Below are 21,974 nucleotides of genomic sequence, written 5' to 3' on the forward strand. Positions count from 1 at the left end.
ATTTTTAAACATTCATTTCTACATTTAAACGTATTTCAGCATTAAAATGTTATTTTAAGCATTAAATATGTATGTATATGTAATAGCATTACAAGTCATTGTACATTACAATGGTTGTCAGGTCTGAAGAGTTGATCCTGTTGACCATAATAGATAAAGGAAATATAATCTGAGCAAGTCTATTTATATTATGAATATTAGGTTTTGACATGAAAAACAATGTATTGGCATAATCTGAGTAGGCTACATATTCCTCGTGTTATACAGAAATAGAGGCCCTTGAGTTCTACCTGATGGAAATCTGTCAGAAATTTAGTTGCACCCTTGACAACCAAGATTCAGATAATTGATGAGTGTCACATTTTAGATGTAAAAGAGAAAATATACCAGTTATCTATCAATTTCCCACTATTCTGTCAGGTATTAATAAAAATAATGTAAATGATTAACAGACACCTGTGTTTTGTGCCTCACAGGCACTGATAGGCTGCTCACCTAAAGTAGAAATGAACATATAACAGTTCTGGTACTGCGGTCAATGTTTCATTAGATAGTCCCTGTTAAAATATCACATCTTTTCAATGTTTTTTCTAGTTCTTTTTAGGAGAAAACTACAAATATCAATACAAATCTAGATGTAAGATTTCACAACTGTTTGGACCAGATTTCCATTGCAAATAAAGAAATGACTTTTGATTGTTTGTCTTTTTCATTTCATTTAATCATTTCAACATTTAATATAAGTGAGAAATACTTCTGACATAGCAGGATTCATGTCAAGGGGTTAAGTCCCGCCCACAGTAGTTGACCGCTTCCTCAGCTGGGGTAAAAGGTTAAACTTGTCCAGCTCTGCTAAAAACGGTAAGATCCACTTATTTCATCTGCTTATACCAACTGTTCGTGTATCTCTGTGTTGACATTACACATTTCTGGCCACCACAATGTTTTTAAATTAAACGTAACTTGAGTTTGTAAAGTTGGTTAGTACTCAGTGATTTCCATGTTATGCTTCGAGCCTCGGACATAAATAGTAAAACTAAACAAACACAGCGGATAAACAAGTCCTGCAAGAAGTCTTAACATCCAATGGTTTAATACAGTTTGAAACATCTTTTAAAGTGTTTGTAGCGGTTAAAGTATGTTTGAATCAAGCGTCAATCTATGTTAAATGTAGATAACTAGGTTAGGCAGTGAAGTAGGCTCAGACTATAAAGTTACTGATAGCGTTAAGCTAGCGGCTCCGTCATTACATCCATTCAAGCCTTAAAAGATTCATTTGAGCGTTCATGCTTGTTAAAACACAGAGAGACCCTGCTGCTTGACACTTGCAGTGACTTTTGTGGTGTCTTCATTTATAATAAGGTAGCATTTTTAAGTTTGCAGAGTTCAGTTGGACAATAAAACTGCTGTGGATAGCTGGCGCATTGCCATAATAGTCCTGACCTAGATATGTTGGCCCGGCTTGAATGAAAAGATTGTACATATTTCCTCTGTAGTAAACGCAATACTATAATAGCCCACAAATAAAAGACAGTTCAATGTAGCCTTTTACATACATTAAAACTCTCAAACTCCCAAACACAGTTTTACATTAATCTTTACTTTATCACACATGTAATGTACAGTAAGCATTTGATTTCTCCTTCACTGCAGCGAATGAACCATAACAAACAAAGGCTCGAGGCAAGACATTTGGGTTAGTTGTTCATTTAACTGCTAGTCATTTTAAAAGTGACTTTGAGAAGGACAATATGACGCACAGGTAATGAGTGTGATGCAAGGGATTCAAAATATCAGCCAGAAAGCTCTCTTTAAATTCTATGGAACCACAATTTGCATAATTAGAGTGACAGTACACAAATGAGTGTGACTTTTGGACATGGAAATTTCATTCAGAAACATCAGATATAAAAGTGCCAGTTGCTGTTTGACCTTTTGAGTGTGTCCTTAAATGTGTTTTTTTTTTTATCTCGTTCATCTCAGAACCATCTCATGACCACGATGTTGTCTTATGCCATGTTAGGCCAAACCGGCGCCCGACAACTTGTGAGCAGGACTCGGGGGAGATTTATGAGGGACAGCAGGTGCCTGTTTACCAGTTTGCCAGAATGTCAGTTTGTCCCTAGGACCACACACCTAAACCCTTCCTTTTCCTGCTCATCCTCCTCCAACCATTACAGATGCTTCAGTGCCACAGCTGCTCACTGGAACTCTTCAGCTTCACCTGCAGCCAATCAGAAAACACCATCATACAGTTATATCATTGTTGGAGCGGGGTCAGCAGGCTGCGTCCTAGCCAACCGCCTCACCGAGGATGCGCATGAGTCTGTGCTGCTGCTAGAGGCAGGGCCTAAAGACATGTTGCTTGGTAGTTTACGACTCTCATGGAAAATCCACATGCCAGCTGCTCTGACCTACAACCTCTGTGATGACAAGTACAGTAGTTAAAATATTTCACTGGTCTTTCACTGGTCTTGAAATGTTATTGTGCAAATGCATAAAAACTGAACATTGAACTGATACTCTGACAGATGTCTGTTCCATGCTGTATTTATTTTCATTCCTCCTCAGGTATAACTGGTATTACCACACTTTACCTCAGGCCCACATGGACAACCGGGTGATGTACTGGCCGAGGGGACGTGTGTGGGGTGGGTCCTCTTCCCTCAATGCCATGGTGTACATCCGTGGGCATGCCGAAGACTACAACCGCTGGCAGAGAGAAGGGGCCGAGGGCTGGGATTACGAACACTGTCTTCCTTATTTCAGAAAAGCTCAGTGCCATGAGCTGGGAGAAGACAGGTACCTCACAAAAATGTCTGGAGATTATTTCTTGGTGTATCTTTGACTTACCGTAAAAACCGGTGTATAAGACGCACCTTAAATGCAATTTTGTTTCATTGAAAAGTGGGGTGAGTCTTATACACCGGTGTGTCCTAAACACCAGTAAAATACAGAGAGAGGTTGGATCAACTGACCCGACTGACAGCAGATGAGCAGCTTTTATTGAGCTGTGGCAGCGACACACAGTATGAGCACAGATCTGAAGCCTAAAAGATTCACTAGATTTTTTTGTCTTTCCAATGGTTAGAACAGAGGATGATGTTTTTTTTTACTCTGGGACTGACACAGAATCCGGGGACAGTGCACTTGATGAGATGAACAGCGACTTGGGCGCTATATTTGCGCACAGCGACAGCTCTGATGAAAAGTTTTTTGGGACTCAGTAAGCACACAGATACACACTGTATCAAATATGTAAAGTTACTGTGTTCTTAAATAAACAAGCCTTTACTAAAAAAGCTAAAGCCTTTACTAAAAAGTTTTCCCCCACATGACACCCCCCAAAATAGACTGTGAGTTATACATCGGTGCGACTTACACACCGTTTTTTACGGTATGTGAAAATCTATAATATATATGAATATATATAATATGTTAAATCATTTTAATATGCATATGCACCAAATTTAAAAGGAAGCATAACTGGCAGTGCTCATACTCCGGTCCCAGTGACTCATAAGACATCAGATTATTTCATGGGTCATCGGAAAATGTTGCCAGTAAATGTGCGGTGACAAAGTCATTATGCAAAACCTAGTCACATGTCACAGTGTAAATCGCCACAGTGTTAAGGGTTAGGGTTAGGGTTAGGGTTAGTAATTCACCAATTTAATGTCAGTAAAAAAAAAAAGGGGAAGATGGAACAGATGGTGCTTGTTAAAAAATGGATGATTTATCCTTTTGTGGTCTTGGAAATTGAAATCAAAGGCAGAAGTGAAACATGAATGCGTTATTGTGAAAGACGTTTGGTATTAACATTGCAATCATGACAAGGACATTTTTACATTGTTATATTACATTTTTATTTTGCATTCTTTTGTTAGACGTTCATATTAAGCAGCTTTGAAAACTTTTTTTATCTGAAACATTTTAGAGATTAAAAAGATGAGGGTTGCTTTAAAAACACATGCAAGGAGCAGCTGAGGACAATTTGAGTTGTTTTTGAGTTTGTCTCTGTGAGGACTTTGATATTGTTTTTTACTCACATGCGTTGACTGGATTTTTGCTTGCATGAAAGTTATCAGAATAACTAGTTGAACAGTTTTCTTTAGACAGGTAGCACTGCTTAAAATGATTAATATCTTTATAATATTGGTCTTGTACACCAATACATTATTATTATCCCCATGCTGAATTTTAAAATGGAACTGCTTACATCTTTGTGAAATGTTCAATGTGTGCACTGTAGGTACCGGGGAGGCAGTGGACCTCTTCATGTGTCTAGAGGAAGGACCAACCATCCCCTTCACAAGGCCTTTATTGAGGCAGGTCAGCAGGCAGGATACCCCTTCACTGATGACATGAATGGATACCAACAGGAAGGGCTGGGATGGATGGACATGACCATTTATAAAGGTAAGAGGGACAAGGTACTACTACAGCTGTGAGATGTGACGAGAGAAAGACATCTATTGTTTCATATTTCGCTTTATCGTTTATATTGTTGTGACACAAATCACCCTCTTCTACAGCAGTATTATTCATCATTTGGAGTCTGTCCATCTTTTGTGCTGCACTTGTTTAGTTTCAGCTTTGTGTGAGAGTCTCTGCTATCTTTTGCTGTCATTTATGGTCACGCTATGCTCCTCTGCTCTCAAGAGAGCGTGTCCAAGGTAGGAATGCTGCACCTTTATTCTACCTCACTGTTCTGTATAAAAGGTCTGGACACGAAATGGGGGGACAGAGTTGCTCTGCCAATAAGCTGGCTAGAGAGGTAGTCACAGAGCCAGATCGTCAACGGAACGGTGGGACACGGAGCTGACACTGTTGTGTTAACAGCTGTGGTCAAGCGAGCTAGAGAGTGAATGATGAGAGAGAGTGCTGGCGGTAAGAAAGACGGTGAATCAGATCATTAAAACATTCATTGGATTAAGATGTGCTATATCATGATAGGTATCGTTACTGGGATATGAAATTACCGTATATTGGGAACATTAGATTTTGTACATATCGCCCAGCCCTAGGAACTAGTAAAACTGCAAAAGGATTAGTAACCCCAGGTTGCCCGTGGTAGATCATGAACTCCAGGATATGTGAATGATTAACAAATAGCCGTTGAGAACTCCCCCTTTTTAATTAAATTATAGAAATTAAGAAAATATTGTCTGATGGAAAACAACAACAGTGTGGAGCCATATGTGTAACAGAATATATCTGAAAGTCAAAGATATCTGTGCGAATAGTCATGTATCATCACAACATTTGCTATAGAGACAGGCAGGTTTACTGCCTGAAGAGAAAATACTTTGTTTGCTGTGTGATTTAGGTGAGGTGACGAAGTCCATTTGATGTTTTATTACGGTTATATAATATGATTTAAGGGCAACACAGTTTAGTAAAATGTCCTTAATCTGTGATGAATTTTTCTGGATGAATGATTATATGATTAGAAGAACTTGAGCTTTATTTCATTTTATTTGTAGAACTTGGTACAGAAGACAAAGTTCTTTGTTTGCAATGTAATGTACAGCAAGTAATGTTTTGTTCTTATGTTCGACAAATGTTTCACCACTTCAAATGTATTTTGGTGTCTTTAAAGTCCACGTCGTCTAAGCTGGTTAAGGATCTATCTAGATAACAGACAACAATAAGTACAGTTTGCTGTAATACATCTGAGTGTATGTTTGCAGATGACTACATTTGTTTTAGTCTGGGAGATAAATTAAAAGTTTTAGCAGAAAACATTTTAAATGACAATGGTCTGATTTTAAAGATGTAATTAAAGAATTAATTATACCAAAACTAAGTGAATGGTTTTTGATAATCAAAAAAGGATGAAAAAGTTTCACTGTCTGTAGATGAACTCTACAGACTTGATATTGAAAGAGTATTTGAAATTAGACTTTTTGGTGTAATAATGGATCACAAACTGACATGGAAATCTCATATAGCATTATGTAAAAATAAATAAATAAATAATCCAAGAATATTTTATTATGATGTAATATTCACTCATCTGTACTCTTCACTTATTTTGCCATATTCTAGTTACTGTTTGGAGATGTGGGTCAACACATGTACAACATTAATACTGTATTGATAATATCTGAACAGTTGGGGAAAAAAATTCCCACAATGGCTTTTGGTTTTTTTCTCATTGCACTTGTAAATAATGAATCTTAGGTAACTGGAATTAATATTACTGCATATTCTGTTCAGAGTTTCCTACAGAATTTTGAGAGACTATGGTGGTTGGACCTCAGCCTGACCCCTTTCTGGGGACACATTTTAAGTCAAATGCATCATTCTGTTACACTCTGAGAGTTATACCTATAAAACAAATTTAAAAATTGTTCTCCAAACAATTTAGCAAGCATGGGAAATGTTACCATTTCATAAATGATACCTAATGTCCATATTTCAGCTCTGAAACAAATGATTGGTGATTATCCAAGTTCATCTAGTTCACTAGGGCGGAGTAGCTCCTGTGCAGGGCGAGATGCTTTGCTGAACGTTTTGGAGAGTGTACAGGCATGTTCAGCTCACTATGAAACTGTGGTGGCACAAATTCGACTATGGTGGGCCGCCACAGTCTATATAATTAATGGGAAACACTGCTGTTGTTTGTTTATGTTGCTGAGTAAGGGGCAGGCAAATTGAGATTTTATTATCCCTGCACCTTTTCAGTCATGGAATGAAAACAACTAAACTGAATTGCATTTTGTTCAGGAATCGCACCTTTTTCTGGAACTGTGCATTCATATGTGCAGAAAAGATTGAATGAAAATGAAATGCAACGTGGGCTGGCCACTTGTGCATGACACAATAAATAAAAAACAAACTTTATATTTTTGTAATCCAACCCTTTAGTATTGTCTACATTTCACTGTCCAAATGTGTGCAGGGAAGAGGTGGAGCACAGCCAGCGCCTACTTGAGACCTGTGCTGGGTCGACCCAACCTAAAGACGGAGGTGCACTGCCTGACAACCAAGATCCTGTTTGATGGCAACCGTGCTGTGGGTGTGGAATACACGCAGGATGGACAGAAGAAGAGGGTAGGTATAAAAGAGAAAATGTGTCATCCAGTGTATTTTTTATTATGTTTGGGTGTTTCTATTATTCACAAACTCACAAATCAGGTTTTCTGTTCTCTCGTCAGGTGTTTGCAGATAAAGAGGTGATATTGAGCGGGGGTGCCATTAACTCCCCTCACCTTCTCATGCTGTCTGGAGTGGGAAATGCTGATGACCTGAAACAACTCGGCATCCCTGTGGTGCAACACTTACCAGGTGTATTGTGTGTGCTTGCAAATACAGATCTCTCTTTTATGAGTATCTAAGTAATTCAAAAGTCTAAATTTCATCTACAAAAATGGGGCAAATTTGACTTTATTACTGAAGAAGGAATAATGTTCTGGTTAATGCAGTTTTTGCTAATTGTTAAGTAATTATTATTTTCTCTCTCTTGTTCTAAGGTGTTGGCAGTAACCTGCAGGACCATTTGGAGCTGTATGTCCAGCAGCAGTGTACTCAGCCCATCTCCCTTTACAAGTCCCAGAAACCCTTCCACATGGTCAAGATAGGCCTAGAGTGGCTCACCCTGTTCACCGGTAACCAATGGCACCCACACTTGTATTTGACAGCAAACACGTTGTCCCACTTGCTCTGCACAAGTAGTGAATTTCTGAGTTGATATCACTGACAGACATTATTCTTGAAAATGCATGAATATGATTTCAAATCAAGACAGCATGTTTCCTCACTTCAAGTAAATCTAGTTAAATGTGGAGAGGTGTGGGATAATATGAATTGTGTATCATGGAGTTTACAGAGTTTGAACAAAATTGCCTTTCCTCATTAACATGCTTCTCCACAGTCAAATCAGATGTTAGATGAAACACATGTTAAATGTAACTCAGCTGTTTTCCTCTCCCATTTTCAGGACGGCCACTGTTATAACTGTACAATATAATTTAAAAAAAACATGACCAAACAAAACTGGAGAAACACAAAATGAAAAGATAATAATAATTTTTATTTGTAGAGCTATTTGTGAAATCTGTGTAACAAAGTGTTCACAAAGGCAGCAAAATAAAACAGACAAACCATAAAAACAATTTAGTGTAGGATAAAACAAGAGCAATTATAGAGGAAAGAACTGAAATAACAGACTGTTTAAAGGAAATAAAATCTCACGGAACATCGGGAAAGGCTCTCAGATAAAAGTATGTTTTAGGAAAAGACAGGAACAGAACATAAGTTACAGATGGAAGCTGACTGACAGTCAACAGTCTGGATACAATTACATTAATACAAACACAAACTAATAACATTAAAACATTTGCAACTCATCAGAAACACCAACATTCAAAACAACAGATTGAAACTTGACAATTCACAGTCTGCCAGTACAAAGCTTCATAGTATGAAGTATGAATTATCTCTGATCTGTTTTCTAAATAACTGATGATAATTGTTAGAAACACTTTCAGTACCTATTTGATGCCAGTGTTACGCTGTTTCTCATACCATGACGATTGCCCCCTAGGCTATGGAGCAACTGCCCACCTGGAGAGTGGAGGATTCATCCGCAGTCGGCCGCATGTCTCACACCCTGACATCCAGTTTCACTTCCTGCCCTCACAGGTTATCGACCACGGACGAGTTGCCTCCAAGATGGAGGCGTATCAGGTGTGTGTGTGGCTTGTGTTCAGGAAACGTATCTGCATTTGTGCAGGTGGAAAACACGATAAAGGTTTAATCAGAAAGTTCCATTAATATGCACCCTGTCCAACTGTAGTTTTATGTTGCCATTTCCTTGTAATAGGGGAATGTGGGTACATGTGGGTGCTCTGCCTGTTTGTTCTTGTTAAACTGATATATGTACTGTTGTGGCAATTTATGTCTTGAACTTGACTTCAGTGAGGGAAGAGAAATTTATATTGTCACACTTTCTGTAATGCTCAGAGCATGGCACATTAACACTTCTTAGAGGAGTGAACCCTGAACAGTGGAGCACATACTCGACTACTCTACTACAACTAATATGCATGATTATACCCAAACAGACATGACAGTATCTGTTTCAGATGCATAAACATGATTTCTATGATTATCACTAGGGCTGCACGATTTGACATATTGCGATTATTGTGGAAAATATTGCGATTACAATTGTGATATGATATACAAAATGGAAAAAATCATGAATGTATCATTACTGATGATTTTGAGAACCTAACTAACCTAACCTAACTGCTTGTTAGCTTCTATTAGCACCTGGTCTGTGTTCTGCATACCGGTAAGTCATGTGACCATGCACTGCATACGCTTCACTGACTATACAGAGACTTAGAGCAGTCTGTGAAGTATCTCTGCTCATGGTGCGTAGATGACAAAACGTTTTCACGCACGCATTTATATTGAATTAAATGTAAATGTCTCTTTTGCGATTATAAGTGTATTTTGCGGTTATATAATTGCAGACTGACATCGCGATTGTGATTAGATTAATCGTGCAGCACTAATTATCAGTAAGCATGTTAACCTTTAAAGTTCACGCAAGCATTCATTTTTCGATTTTCATTCGATTTTCTGACTGTCTAATGCTACCCAGACTTTAGAAGACTTTTGAAAGATTACCGTTTCACACCTGCTCACATCTTAAGTCAAGAGGTAGAGTTTTTAGTCACAGCCTAGTCACAGGCTAGTCTCAGACTATGATTTTATAAAGACTGAATCTTTCAGGGCCACTACTTAAAAGACTACAACTAGATTCTTTTTGCAAATTTTCATTTTTCATGGATGTGCTTTCCAGAGAGGCAGTGCCATTATTCATAGGCTCTTTTCCAGAGAGGTGTAACAGCCAGGAGTAATCTAAAAGCCAGGAACTACTACAGATATTGCACACTCCTGAAAGCAGGCTTCTACTGAAGTGCTACAAACGTTATCACAATGTTAAATGTACATTCTCTGTTGGGCAAAATAGTCACATTATATATTTTTGAATGTCTGAACTGACAACAAGGAAATATCAAATGAAGTGTAACACATCAGCTAAGTTATCATTGGATTATTTGTGTTTTAAAGATTGGGCGGGTACAAGTTAATGTGCACATCATACATATTTCTATTATTTATGTAGCTGCTCCTAACACAAGGGTGGCGTTTTGTATTGTATTTTTTCAAGCTGAAAAAAAAGTATTGGTCACTGTTATTATCCTTCCTTTAGAGCTGGGCGATTATCTCGATGCATTTGCCCTCAATAGAAATATTACAAATGTTTCATAAATGTTTGATATAATTAAACAACGAGAGAGAGAGAGAAGCAATCGCTAAATGCTAAGCTAAAGTAACTAACTGATCTGAATAGCCTGTAAACTGTGGGACAGAAGGAGAGGGCTATGGCTGCTGGAGTAAAAATCAATGTACAGCAAATAATTAACCACTGTAATGAAGAGTATACCAAAATTAACTAAGATGGGGCAGCTAAATTGCACAGTGCGTGAAATGTTTTAAATTAGTCTCCTGTTACACAATGAATACATGTGACTTCTGTCACAACATCGAAACAGCTAAAATAGGGAATTATTGTCTTTCTATCATTGGCTTATTTTCTAAATGTAAGGTCACAATGAACCCAGTATTTATTTCAGTCCAAGTTGCATCATCATTTTCAAGAGCACTTGTTGTTTTGTCTGTTCAGACCAGATATCATCAAGATAACAGTTCCTGTAAATTCCTGCCCCTCACACACCGCCATCCCCACCCCCACTGCTGAGACATAATGTTCATCAGGTTATCAATGTACAAAAAAATGCTTGTCTGGCTCTTTTTCCTTTTGAGTTTGGATGCACTAATGGTAAGCTGCTTTGTACTAAAGTGTGCAAATTAATGTAATGATGTTGTAGGTTCATGTGGGACCAATGAGAAGCACCAGTATCGGCTGGATGAAGCTGAAGAGCTCCAACCCTCTGGATCACCCGATTCTCCAGCCAAACTACCTATCCAATGGTAAGATCCAGTCACTGAACTTTCAAGAAACAATTCCATCAACAGTTTTCAGAGCTTACCCCTATTTCCCAAGAAAATCCACTACATAAACATCACCTGGATTACATACAGTATGAGATCCACCCAAAGAACATCTGTGTCACTTGAAAGGAGGATAGTATTTTGAAAAATGTGTACACATTGCTGTCATTGTTGCAACTCTGAATAAATATTCACATTAGCCTCAAGTGTATCTTGGTAATATGGGGAGATATGTTCAGGAAGAGCCTGGAGTTTGGCTGACTGACATAAGACTATTTCAGCAGACTTTAAAAATCAAGTTTCTGATTTTCATTCTTCTCTGTCCTCTCCTCTCATCTCAGATATTGACGTGTGGGAGTTCAGAGAGAGTGTTAAACTCTCCAGAGAGATTTTTGCCCAGAAGGCCTTTGACCCATTCCGTGGTCCCGAAGTCCAACCTGGTCCTCAGGTAGAATCTGACGCTGACATTGACGCTTTTGTCCGCCAAAAGGCCGACAGCGCCTACCATCCTTCCTGCACCTGCAAGATGGGAGCACCGTCTGACCCAATGGCAGTCGTCGACTCGAATGCACGCATTCTGGGTGTGGAGAGGCTCCGTGTGGTCGACGCCTCCATCATGCCCAGCATTGTTAGCGGCAACCTGAATGCTCCAACCATCATGATGGCAGAAAAGGCTGCTGACATCATCAGATGCCGCCCTGCTCTTGTTGATCCAGGAGTTCCAGTGTACCAACCACCAACACTCGACACGCAGAGATGAAAAAAGGGGGAGAACAGCCTGAACTGTTCAGCACACAAGTAAGGGGATGAGTTTTGAAGAGAGATGAAATTAGACCATATCCCTCTCTCTCTGTTTGCAAGTATTTGCATCCATGTCTCCATGAGAACTAAACAAATGACATAACACATCCTGGGGCAGCATTACTAGTGGTCCACTATCCAGATATTAAGCAACAGTAAATAATATTAGCCTCTTGTCTTATTGTACACATGGTAACATATCAAAGTTAGAAGTGGTTAGTAGTAATAATAATAATGAAGTTCTATATGTCTTCTAAATTGGTCTTGAATACAGTGAGTTTTTACTGTTTACATCTTTTGGTACAGTGACAGTTTTAATCAGACAGCAGTCATTCTGTCCCTTCCTTATATTATTCAATAATGATTGGTTTTATTTTCCATTCTAAATTACACATCTTTAGTGATACTAAATCTAATGTGATGAAACGTGCAGACATCCTGATAACTGTTTCCCTCCCTGTGTCATTATTGAGCATTTCATAACTAAAACCAGATGTTTACTCAGGTGTACAAAGTTAAATTGAACTTTAAACTGTGGGACCAACACAGCCAATACTGAAGATAAACAAATCTATTTTGCTTGATTTTAATTGGAACTCAAGTTAGTCTCCAACTACAAACTTTCTCTTGCCTCAGTTGATTCTAAACTTAGACATTTCTACAGTCAGCTGTGTGCTGGTGCTTCGTGATTGTTTGCACAGTCACTGTGGATGTAATGGAAAATTGTTCCTCTGAAAATTTGACCTTATTTGCCTAACATGACTTTTAAATATGAAGAATTCACCAACTGTGACTTGTTTGTGTACGCTCTGATGTTACAACCCTTTACAGCTTCACATGACCATGGTGAATTTATATAAATGTAAATTGCGCCCTGCCCTGTATTTTTGAACTTTTCTATAACATCAACAGTCTGACCCGAACAATGCATTCAGTCTCCTTCCTTCCAGTTAAAACAGATATTTCTTTGATAACCTTTGAGATAATCCCTTGTAGGGCTTCCAGTTAAATCGATGTACAAACAATACTTGTCTGGTGCCCGCAGCCTGCACAATTTAGTTTTTGTCTACTCACAGGAGGATTTAAAGCTGTGCTGTGTTTTAACACTTTTGTGAATGAAACAGAGCAGAACATAGAGCCTTATATGGCAGTTTCTGGGCTGTAGATTATGATTATGATCACACGTCATGAACAGGATGAAACGATCAATTTGCGACAAGTTCAGGCAGTTTGCGAGTTTGTTCGTGGAACACTCGAAGCAAGTTTTAGTATGAAAATATAAAAATGTTCTTGCATGAGCCCGATTGAAGCCTGGGTACAGACAGAGAAATAGTCCTCATTGCATTCAGAATACAATCCTCAATCCCACAGGAGGATAATTCATATACTCATGTCAGGATAACTCAAGAGCATTGATAGCAATGACGATGATAGAGAGGAAAAACTTTAAAGTTCATATTTACCATCCTTTTTTTTTATCCACCCGCACTTAAATGACATCCACCTTTCCCTCGATTTTCCTACATGCATCATACAGGCAACCGGGCATCCTTGTTTCCTGGCAACGGCAGTAAGCAATCACACATTGTTGACAATAAAACTAAACAAACAGACCATGTAACAGAACAGAAGTAAACAGGGATTCGGGGAAGGGCTCTTTAAACTTTGATTCAGACTCGACAAAGTTTAAAAAAATGTTGTTGCCATTTTGCATTGCCCCTTAAAATATGATTTCATAATGCAATCATATTCCGACTTTGATATGTTACCCTACCATGCACATTTTTTCTTGATTTTAACAGTGGACACAACTTTAAGGGGTACAAACATTTAAAGGAACAATCTTCTTAAATGTTTTGCATCATTGTATATTTAGAAGAATTTACGATTTTGCTGAACTGATCCTCTCCGTGAGTTCAAGTTGGTTTGGCTGATCCACCTTATGTCTTTATCTTTGCTGTTGAGTGCTCAAGTATTAAAACTCACAGCTTTTAGTTGCCTCTTGGTTCAGACCTAGTTGTAATAGCAGTAAAAAGCAAAGTATAGCTCAGAAGATCAAATACACACAAATAACCTTGTTAAAACAATATATCTTTTCTTCAGTCATTTCTCATATGTTTAAATATTGTTTCTATATGTATTGTGGATGTTTACAATGAAGTATTTGAAGATGATTATGTATAACTGATCAGTGTAGATTCATACATTGATACATTGGTGCCTAAAAGATCTCAATGTGAATTACTGCATATACAGTATATGTGACTGAAGTGTGTTTTATTTTGGTCCAGTCTGGATTGATACGCATTAATGTTAGGTAGATTTTAGAATCAGCTTCATACATGAATACATGAAGTATTGATTGAAATGAAATGAATTACAATAATGATACTAATATAAAGCTTTGCACTACACTATGAAGTATCTAAGCTCAGCCTCGTTACTGTGACAATAATTGTTTACATTATATGCAGTGTTGTACGATGTTACTTGAATGTTTAAATCATTGTGTCCTTATGAAGGTGTATTGTATGGATCATAAAGGGAAAATCGTTCTGAAAATTCTTACAGCTTTTATGTTTGCATGTTTTAGTTTTTCTGATGATTGTAAACAAACACTAGAAGCCATCCTGACCTTGTCCTCGTTACTTTATTCAGTGATTCTTACAAAATTCTTCAGCAGTTTCATTGTAATTTCAGGCAAATATTTAAGAGAATTTAAATGAAATTAAATGTACAAAACAGGGTTTTTGCTTTCTGTTGGTACAAAATCTAAAAGGTACTAGTACTTGTGCTACAAAGTAAATACAGCTATATATATTTTTTTTTTAATTTTCATACAACCAGTGGGTAGAAAGCAGAAATGTTCAAGTTCATCACTTATTTTTTTACAAATACTATACAGATTTTATACATTTTCATTTCATAAACATTTGTAAAGCAGTGGAACAATACAAAAAAATAAAGCTGTCAGTTGCACGTACAACAAAGCTTCATGTTATTATTTCTTGTCACTACATTTGTTTTGATAAACTCTAGATTCTAACATATTTGGATAATTGTCCTGTGAATAAATGGCAGATGCTTTTTTTATGGCATGATGTGATCCACAAGGTTTGGTTTAATCAACATATAAAGTGGGCTGTGATGTGTGTAAAATTAATCAATGATGACACTCATTTGTTTTTCATTTAAAAGTGTTTTTGATCTGGACTTTATTTATTGAGCAGCAGTAATTGGTATCTTTCTCATTTCACTGCAATCCCTGTTTCTGTGTTAATGTGTTCTGTAACAACATCACATGAGACTAAAGCTTTTGTAGACGCTGAGGAAAAAACATGGCCGACTCTTGATCATTTCTGAGAAAGGATCACGGATTGATTCCAACAACAACCAGAGAGTACATCACAACTGTGTGAGACGCTGCATTCTTTGGAATTCTTTAGACTGTTGGTGCGTAGCGTGATTACGTAATAGGGCTTTTGCGGTACTCTTGATTTTGCTGCTAAGCTCACCGGTCAACCAACCACTCATCGCCATAAACCAAGAATAACTACAGAAAAAAACTTAAGGTATGCAAGCATATTTCACATTATTACCACTACTAATACCAGTATCTTATTTTTCCATTTTGGCAGCCTTCATTACACAGTTCCCTTGACATGTTAATCAACACACCTGGATAGTTACAGAGGTAATAACAATTCACATGCAGTTAGAAAAATGCATAAGTTATATTTGATCAGTTGTGTTGGCCACTAAAACCTGTGTGTGTATATTTAGGAATCTCCTGGAGAGAAGGAGAAATGAGTGCATTTACAGTACATGCAAAAAGTAGTTCAGGTGCCAGCTCATACCCTGCTGTGGTGTGGGTGAAATTAATCTGTAGATCTGTGGAGGGGTTATCTGCATCAGTCATGCTCAGATCACATATCTTTAACCTTTAAGTTATAAATGTCAAACAAATAAGTCAATATCAGGAATAATATTTGTATATTATGTGTGTGAATGTTTTGGTTATATATTTGAAGGAGCCCTTTGATTGCACAGATCATACATTTTACACAGACAACAGCACACTGATTGAGGAATTAAAAAAATGCCCTGCCACAACCCAGTGTTTTGTTAAAAGTTGAAAACATTATTACAGTTGGCAGTGGTAGAGCAAATGTGCAGAGCACATAATGCTTCTGTTTAGTGTTTTTACCTACAAGCAGGATGTGTTCTCTTTTCACAGGCAGCAGCTGTTTTGGACATCTTGTGCACTAAAACTGACATTTGAACAAAAAGAAACCCTACAAATAAAAGGCAACAGCTAACATCAATAATGTCATCCCAAGTACTACTGTATGTACACCCAGCAATATATTTGAATTTATATATAAGAAAACCCAAAATATATTGTCTCCCTTTCTTTTGCTGTTTATTAAATATGCAGTATGTAGACAGTAAAAAACAGCAAATATCTGTCAGACCTTGGTGTTCAGGATCTCATAGCTCAAACTGTCTTGACACACTGATTCATCTGTAAAGCACTCAGATATACGAGTGAAATTCCCCTCCCTATACTATACTATAGCATATAGTACAGTATACTATAGGCCCACAGTTGTGAAATTTTTGGTGAGAAATATTAATACTTTAAGACATACCACAGTCCAAGCTCAAACATGGCTGTCTCCCACCGTGGGGTCGTCTGTTTTGGACATTTGGAATTTCAGCAATTTCCAACTACTTGACCTGTAGTATTTTGGTCCTTTATTCTAAAGATGTTTAGTGATAGAAAACTTTAATAATTAAAACAAAATACATATGATTTGGAGGGATTTGTTTTAATGTTGCAAAAACACAACACTTACTCCACAAACAGCCCCATTGCTGAGTCCTGAGTCAATTAATGAAATGTGGCACCTAAGGTAATAGGGTTATATACATATATATACATATATATACATATATATATATATATATACATATATATACATATATATATATATATATATATACATATATATATACACATATATATATATACATATATATATATACATATATATATATACATATATATATATACATATATATATATATATATACACATATATATATACACATATATATATATACATATATATATATACATATATATATATATATACACATATATATATATATATATATATACACATATATATATATATATATATATATATATATATATATATATATATATATATACACATGTATATGTATATGTATATAAATAGAAGTGACCATATATATATACACATGGTCACTTCTCTTTCAGAAATCCAAGATGGCAACGGTCAAAATGCCAAACTCAAGGTTTAAAATACGAGTCCACAAACCAGTGGGTAATGTCACTGTCTATGCCCATTGTTTTTTTTACAGTCTGTGGGTACAACATAGCACAGGCAGAAGGCAGAGAGATCTCCGACTTTGACTTTGCAAGAATTAATTCATAAACCCTAAAACAACCTTAACAGGTGCCAATTTTGCGGCTGCCTCCTCTTATACAAAGCCCATTGCAGTAGAATATGATGGTCAAGAGCAATGACTTCAGAAACATGGGGCAGTTGCTGACATATCTCTTAAAGAGCTAAAACAAATTATAGGCATGTACTTGCAAATGGGTATTGTACAAATGCCTCTTGTGACAGTTATTGGGTAGCTGTTTCCAGTACTTGCTGTCAACAACTTCACTGCTTCAGATGAACAGAACAAGGATACTCTTTTAGATTAGACCATATTTGGATGCGTTCAGATGTCTGCAGTTCGTGCCAGTGGAGCATAACTCTGTGGATGTAATGATGATTCCTTTTTAAGGGGAAGTTCATTGGAATCAGACAATACATTCCTAGGGCTATGTTTGGGCAAGAACAGGGATGTCAGGCATACTCTTCAACTTTGACGTGTCTCAGTAGTGTACATTGGTAAACGTGCAATCACGTCACAGCTTGGATTACCAAGAGATAGCTTGAGCAGTGAAGCTTGTGTCAACAATTCCCGCAAGCCAAAACAACTAGGTATTTGCAGACAATTTCGTCACACCACCAACCATGGAGCGGTCAATGCTTGGCTGCATTTTAAGCATGACTGTAGAACCCTGCAAATCCCTGAATACATGTTTTACATTACAATTACAGTTTTAACTAGTCAAAGTAATTTTCTGTTTATTGTGCTGTATCAAACAGGTTCATTTCGATAAAATTATTTTTTAAGATGCATATTTTGATATTACTGAATCATATATGATTAATAACTTATGATTTTTGTTGTGGTGATATTTGTAGGCACTAAGACCCACTGTTGAAATTTTGCAACATTTTCACAAAATCCTCCAAAAATCTAAAATTTATAAAAAACCTAAAACACAATTTTCTTGATCAGAGGCTAGCTAAAACAGTTTAAAAAGGAGAATAAAAATCTACATCAATAAAATCAATGCTTGGATTTCAGAGGGTTAATTCTTTGCTGCTCAGCTGATGAAACCCATTCAATGTAATATGAGACTCTTGCGAAATGAAGGGGGCCTACAGTATCATCACTCAGATGTCAGACAGATGATACTGTGGATATGACTTTGTGCATTTATGACACACGATTGTCTGGAAATATTTAGCAGTTGAGAAATGTTTTCTGTAATTGCGTGACAAACTAATTGAAACATGTGACTAGTTAAAGTGTCATGCACACTGGAATACAGCTCATAATCTGAGTGTGAAGACTTACATTCATAACTTCACATTGAAATAATCAAAAGCAGGTCTGAGTACGGTGAATCATTGCATATTCTGAATGGGCGGATAACAATGAAATGGTCTCACGTCACAGTTTTAAGAGGCCTCAATAAAAGTTAAGCATCACTTGTGACAATAATCCTCCATTTCATCCTTTATTTTCAACGTATTTAAAGTAATCAAATCAGTCAAATTAAACAGTGGGGACGTCACTGCTGCCATTGTAAAGGAGGGAGGACCTATAGTATGTTTCCCTTTGTGTCATATCAGCGTGTTCCTGAAACAGAAGGATATGCCTGAGAACAAAGACTGTTTTCATTGATATGTGATTTTTTTTTCAAGTCACATGCACTGACACGAGTAACATTGAACCCTGAAACCCTGAACTGTGAAGCCAGAGCAGCTCCCAGATTAAAACATATCAGCTGTGATGGCTTTGGATGGGCCCGATCATCACTCTGCACTGAGATTACCTGAAATAAAGTTTCAAGTCAAGTTTTGTGTCATTTTGAGTCACGGAGGACCAAATGTCATCTGAATAACGAGCGGAAGATCAAACACATGACAGCAGGCCAAACACATGTTGGCAGGAAAACGGTAGCTTTGCAAAGCTAGCCCAAACATTTTGATTCATTCGTTGAGGTCTGGCAAGGCTCAAAAAGCAATTGCTTCAAACTGGATGGAAGAGATTACAGACAGTTTTCATCTTCACTAAGACATCAACACAAACCTGTCCAAAACTCAGGTGAAAACACAACTCATCAGTTTGTCTTTACGTCAGATATTCAAACTGGAGAACAGGCTGCTACGAGTAATGCATCTCAGACGTTTTCCATTGAAATCCCTTTTCTGAATAAATTTGAAGTGGTGTGTGTGAGCATTTAAGAGGTGAAACATTTTCTGGGTGTTTTTGGGCTTTGCAGTCCATTAGGGATGTTAATATCTAAATTAAGGTAACAGTGTGGGACTATTTTTTATGCAGTGTAACACAGTTTTAAAACATTGCTGCAGAACAATGAAGGCACCGCACATTATAACATCAGTCAACCAATCACATCAATTTAAGAATTTCAAATTCTGGGTGCTGCATTGCTAGAGATGTATGGAGCCAAAACAAACAAAAATAAATAAATATATGAAAAATCAAATACTTACAGAATACACACCTTATTTATCTCATCACTATACTCAACTCCATGTGTTTTACCAAACTGCACGGCTCTCAGCTGCTCGACTCTGATTCTCAGAGGATGTTGTTGAAAAAACTAAATTCACAGGCTTCGGGCGGGCTTTGCAAACCTACCAGGTTACCCTGGTATTAAATCATCATTAATTATAAAGAAAATAAAAAAATTCTAATGAGTGTCCCACTGAATGACAGGCGGGCTGTCAGGTAGATTGACTTCCTCTGTTTTCAATATTTGCTGAGCATAGCTCAGTCCTTCCATGAATCTATCCGTGTCTCCTACATTTCTACTCTCCACTCCACAGAAAGAGAAAACAAGGCACTTTGTTCTCTTATCCCTCCATGTTTTACATTTTCTGTCTATTGCAGGATACACTGGAGCACAGACATCCCCTCGATGTGGAACAGTAGTAGAAATTTAATTGAAAAAAACTAAATAATCCAGTGTGAGCCGCTGCTATAGCGACGTGATGCATATCATTTCGTCTGTTAGGTCCTCCTCAGATTTCACAGCCACATATGGCTCCTCGTCACTGTAGTCACGGATACTGCGGTCTCTAATATGCGCTGTGACAAGTGGGTCCGAGCTGACGGTCTCTGTCGTCCCAGTGTTGCTGTTACCCATACTCCCGTTCAGCAGATTACTGGCAGCGCTGTCCATCTCGTCAATGGTCATCTCGCAGGCATCTGCAATCTCATGTTTGGTTGCTGACACAAACTTTGGGTCCTTGGCGTATTTTCCCAGGCCCTCAGAGATCAACACCTGAGAACAACAAAAAAATACATCTAAAAACTGCTGTAGAAAAAGAAAAAGATCAATTCATTCAAATCTGAATTCATCTTACTGTCAGATCTGTGTGTACATGTATAATTTATGTTGATTCATTTACAGAAAACTGATGGGTTGTAATGTTGCTAGTCCAGTAATTGTTTTGTCAATCACCAACTAAAAATACCAACATTTGCTAGTTTCAGCTTCAGCTTCTGACAACCTATGCTAAGACTAGCTTGACCTTCTATTAAAATCTGCAATAACTTATATTATTTTAATATAATAATTCTATATGATATAATTTTTTGGGCAACATATTAAAACTTTTAAGGCCAATGTGGCAAACTTGTTTACAAACTGTTGCATATTACCATATCCAGTAAATTTGGAGCAATAGTATCAGAGCTTTTGTTTTTGCGGAAAACAGCTGTCTGCTGCATCTGGAAACAACACTGTTGAAAGTGATGAGAGCGAACCAAAACAAACCAACAACAGAAAGCTGACAGATGCTATCAAGCTTTGCAGAGCAGAGGGAACCTGCAAAGTTGGGCGAGAAATCACTGTGGGTTCATCATAACGCACGACATCTTTCATACATAGTTTGACAGAATTCATGATGTGATCCATTGCTGATATAAAAGTATTGACTGCAGCTTTAATATCACTATAAAATTAAAGATTCAGGTTTTTGGCTCCTCATAAAAGACAGAAATGTTCAAATAAAACTTTGGCATATTGCAACTGAGCATTTTCATTATTTGAAACATTTCATAGACTAAACCAGTGGTTCTCAAAGTGGGGTCAGAGGAACCCAAGGGGTCTTTGAGAGGGCTCCAGGGGTCCTCAGCAAAAATGGGAATAATTAATTTTCACTATAATTCCATGCATAAGTAACACAATGACTCAATGCCTAACTATTTTGGTCATGGGTTTCATACACTTTCTGTTATAAACATCTAAAAGCAAAAATCTTATCAAGTGGGGGTACATAGTCTGATTCGAGTCAGTTTAGGGGTCTTTGACGTGAAGAAATTTGATATTACAGTACAAAATAACTGTGATTTTATGTCAGAATTAACACTGTTCAATCTCCACACACATCAGTGAAATGTTTCTCAATTGTGTGTCTATAGTCCTTCATTTGAGGGTCCATGTGATTAAAAAACTCAACAGAGCCACTGTGTCCTACTTACAGCCTCCACCAGACTGTTGGCGCTACCTCTCTTCTGTAAGAAGTGTGAGCAGCTCTCTGCAGGTAACTGCAGACGTGATGGAGAGTGGCTGCGGCTGGGATCTCCATCCTGGCCGTCTGTATACCACAAACTCCTCCTCACTGCTCCAGGGATGCTGCTGACGCTGCCAGGGCTGCGCCAGTCCACCTGAGTGCACACACACACACACACATGCATTTTCAAAC

At 37.5% G+C, this 21,974-nt stretch overlaps 2 protein-coding genes and 1 long non-coding RNA gene across 10 annotated transcripts in view; 1 reads left to right on the forward strand and 2 right to left on the reverse strand.

Moving 5' to 3' along the window:
* The first annotated feature begins 808 nt into the window (after positions 1-808).
* chdh (choline dehydrogenase) lies at positions 809-13,403 on the forward strand. 2 transcript variants are annotated; one of them, XM_062427552.1, is made up of 11 exons: positions 816-861; positions 1,984-2,084; positions 2,181-2,435; positions 2,572-2,802; positions 4,253-4,419; positions 6,908-7,059; positions 7,164-7,293; positions 7,479-7,613; positions 8,552-8,694; positions 10,914-11,016; positions 11,379-13,403. In XM_062427552.1, exons 2-11 carry the CDS (start codon positions 1,993-1,995, stop codon positions 11,795-11,797), a joined length of 1,827 nt encoding a protein of 608 aa, XP_062283536.1. In that variant the 5' UTR covers positions 816-861; positions 1,984-1,992; the 3' UTR covers positions 11,798-13,403. The 2 variants fall into 2 exon arrangements, with proteins under 2 accessions (XP_062283535.1, XP_062283536.1); XM_062427551.1 differs by having other exon boundaries at positions 809-861; positions 1,984-2,435.
* A 1,066-nt stretch (positions 13,404-14,469) lies between these two features.
* LOC133988030 (uncharacterized) lies at positions 14,470-16,872 on the reverse strand. Its single transcript, XR_009925596.1, has 2 exons — positions 16,314-16,872; positions 14,470-16,247 (listed from the first exon to the last, which is right to left on the reverse strand). It is a non-coding gene; the product is annotated as an uncharacterized LOC133988030 (long non-coding RNA).
* A 267-nt stretch (positions 16,873-17,139) lies between these two features.
* The window catches only part of cacna1db (calcium channel, voltage-dependent, L type, alpha 1D subunit, b), an 89,092-nt gene continuing 84,257 nt past the window's right edge, over positions 17,140-21,974 (reverse strand). For all 7 annotated transcript variants that reach the window (XM_062426972.1, XM_062426973.1, XM_062426975.1 and 4 more), the window contains 2 exons: positions 21,751-21,936; positions 17,140-20,548 (listed from right to left, as the gene is read on the reverse strand). In XM_062426972.1, the coding sequence (XP_062282956.1) occupies positions 20,243-20,548; positions 21,751-21,936 (492 nt within the window). In that variant the 3' untranslated portion in view covers positions 17,140-20,242. The remainder of the gene's footprint in view (positions 20,549-21,750; positions 21,937-21,974) is intronic.

Source organism: Scomber scombrus, chromosome 10 (assembly GCF_963691925.1).
Source record: "Scomber scombrus chromosome 10, fScoSco1.1, whole genome shotgun sequence".
NCBI classification, from domain to species: Eukaryota; Metazoa; Chordata; class Actinopteri; order Scombriformes; family Scombridae; genus Scomber; species Scomber scombrus.